At 35.6% G+C, this 2627-nt stretch overlaps 1 protein-coding gene across 1 annotated transcript in view; it reads left to right on the top strand.

The window, feature by feature from the left end:
- Nucleotides 1–855: 855 nt before the first annotated feature.
- The window catches only part of LOC107565124 (carnitine O-acetyltransferase), a 14372-nt gene continuing 12600 nt past the window's right edge, over nucleotides 856–2627 (top strand). The window contains exon 1 of the mRNA XM_016250337.1: nucleotides 856–980. Within this exon, the coding sequence (XP_016105823.1) occupies nucleotides 856–980 (125 nt within the window). The remainder of the gene's footprint in view (nucleotides 981–2627) is intronic.

Here is a 2627-nt window from a genome sequence, read left to right as displayed (position 1 = left end):
TACTTAATTACATTAGGAATCTAGTACTTTCTTACTTTTACTCAAGTAAAAGTAATTCAAAGTTTTACTTGAGTACAAGAAAGTACTACATTTTTAATGTTCTTAAGTATTAAAGGGGTCATATGATGCGATTTCAAGTTTTACTTTCTCTTTGGAGTGTTACAAGCTCTTGGTGCATAAAGAAGATCTGTAAAGTTGCAAAGACTAAAGTCTCAAATCCAAAGAGATATTCATTATAAATGTTAAGAGTCAGCCACGCCTACCTAAAACGGCTCGTTCTAACACGCCCCCACATGTCTACGTCACTATGTGGAAATATTAGCATAATGCCGCCCAAATGTGCAGCAAAGAAAGAAGGCGTAGTTTCAGGAACAGCAGTGGTGTTGATGCAGTCATGTCAGGGAGACGATGTGTTTCAGTGCGAAAGCAAAAGCACTTTATTTGGCCTTCCGGAAGTAGATGCAATTAGGAATCATTGGTTAAGATTTATTTACAACAGAACAGCACAACCCAGATGTTCGAATTTGTGCAACGCATTTTATGGACGACAGTTTTTTGAACCTAGAAGAGTACAAGGCTGGCTGTGTTCTAAAAAAAACAAAAAGGTCAATTCCGACTTTGCTATGACAATCTGGCGCTTCTGAAAAAGTAAAAGTTTTCCAAAGAAAAACACTCTGATAAACTACAGATACTTTTTTAATTTACTTGAGTAAAGTAAAAATACTTCACTAATCACTACTGTGCACCTATGACCAATTCAAAGTTTATTTTTAAGTACACGGTACTTTTATTTTGCATGTGTATTAAACTTTATACTACTACAAATATTCCAATGACTCCCCCCATCATTGTATGATGCAGCTCTCTGACTGGTGGATGCAGTCGGCCTACCTGGACTCTCGAATGCCTGTGGCGATGTACACAAGCCCAGGGGTCGTTTTACCCAAAATGCACTTCCAAGACCGTCAGGGACAAATGAGGTGGGTGACAATGGTTACTTTTATTTTGGGCAATGAGATGTCACTGAGCAAATTTAAGTATTGAATGTGTGTGTGTGTGTGTGTGTGTGAAATATGTAACTATTTAAAACACATTTTAAATACACTACAGTTGTAGAATACACTACCAAAAGTTTGGGGTCAGTAAGGTAAAATAATCAATTAATACTTTAAATCACCAAGGATGCATTAAACTGATCAGTGATAGTAAAGAATTTTACGTTGTACCATAACATTTTAATTTCAAATAAATGCTGTTCCTTTGAACTTTCTATTCATCACAAAATCCTGATAAAAATGTATCACAGTTTCTATAAAAAAATATTAAGCAGCACGACTGTTTTTAATGTTGATAAAAATAAGAAATGTTTCTTGAGCAGCAAATCAGCATATTAGAATGATTTCTGAAGGATCGTGTGACTCTGAAGACTTGAGTAATGATAATGAAAATTCAGCTTTGCATCACAGGTGTAAATTAAAACTTAATATATATAATAGAAAATAGTTATTTTAATATTGCTCTTTTTTATTTTTTTTTAAATCAAATAACAGCAGTCTTACTGAGCATAAGAGTATGCAAGCTTGTTGAAAAAATCAATAAAAAAGGTGTTTGCATCAGCTCCGAAAGCCTTGATGCCTCTGTGGCATCCCAAGTTTGAATCCTGACTCGAGGATCTTTCCCAATCTCACCCCCTATCTCCCTCCAACTTTGATTTCTGTCAGTTCTCATCTATCCTATTATAATAAAGGTGAAAATGTTCCTTTGAACTTTCTATTCATCACAAAATCCTGATAAAAATGTATCACAGTTTCTATAAAAAAATATTAAGCAGCACGACTGTTTTTAATGTTGATAAAAATAAGAAATGTTTCTTGAGCAGCAAATCAGCATATTAGAATGATTTCTGAAGGATCGTGTGACTCTGAAGACTTGAGTAATGATACTGAAAAACTTTGCATCACAGGTGTAAATTAAAACTTAATATATATAATAGAAAATAGTTATTTTAATATTGCTCTTTTTTCAATTTTTTTTAATCAAATAACAGCAGTCTTACTGAGCATAAGAGTATGCAAGCTTGTTGAAAAAATCAATAAAAAAGGTGTTTGCATCAGCGCCGAAAGCCTTGATGCCTCTGTGGCATCCCAAGTTTGAATCCTGACTCGAGGATCTTTCCCAATCTCACCCCCTATCTCCCTCCAACTTTGATTTCTGTCAGTTCTCATCTATCCTATTATAATAAAGGTGAAAATGGCCGTAATTGTGAGATAAAAAGTCGCAATTACAGTGGTGGAAACAAACATAATCTTATTGATCCCAAACTTTTAAACAACATTGTAATTTTATTATTTATCAGATACTTGAGTCCAAAGTGACTAATAGTACACTTAATACAAGGACAGTCCCAGTTGATAGGCATTAGGCATGGGTTTAAGCGTCATTGCTCAAGAGCAAAGTGGTGATAGTTCATGATCGTTCCAGATTCAAACCCCTTGATGGTCATCAGCCCAGAGCATGAATGAATGAATGAATGATGCATTTATGTAGCGCTTTATTGTGTATTGTTGTACGCTTTACAATCGTGGGGGGGGGGGGCTCCCCTCCACCCCCCCCAGGGGGCGGCCCCC

Source organism: Sinocyclocheilus grahami, unplaced genomic scaffold (genome assembly GCF_001515645.1).
Source record: "Sinocyclocheilus grahami isolate Dianchi unplaced genomic scaffold, SAMN03320097.WGS_v1.1 scaffold982.1, whole genome shotgun sequence".
NCBI lineage: Eukaryota > Metazoa > Chordata > Actinopteri > Cypriniformes > Cyprinidae > Sinocyclocheilus > Sinocyclocheilus grahami.
This window is presented reverse-complemented; position numbering and strand designations above follow the sequence as displayed.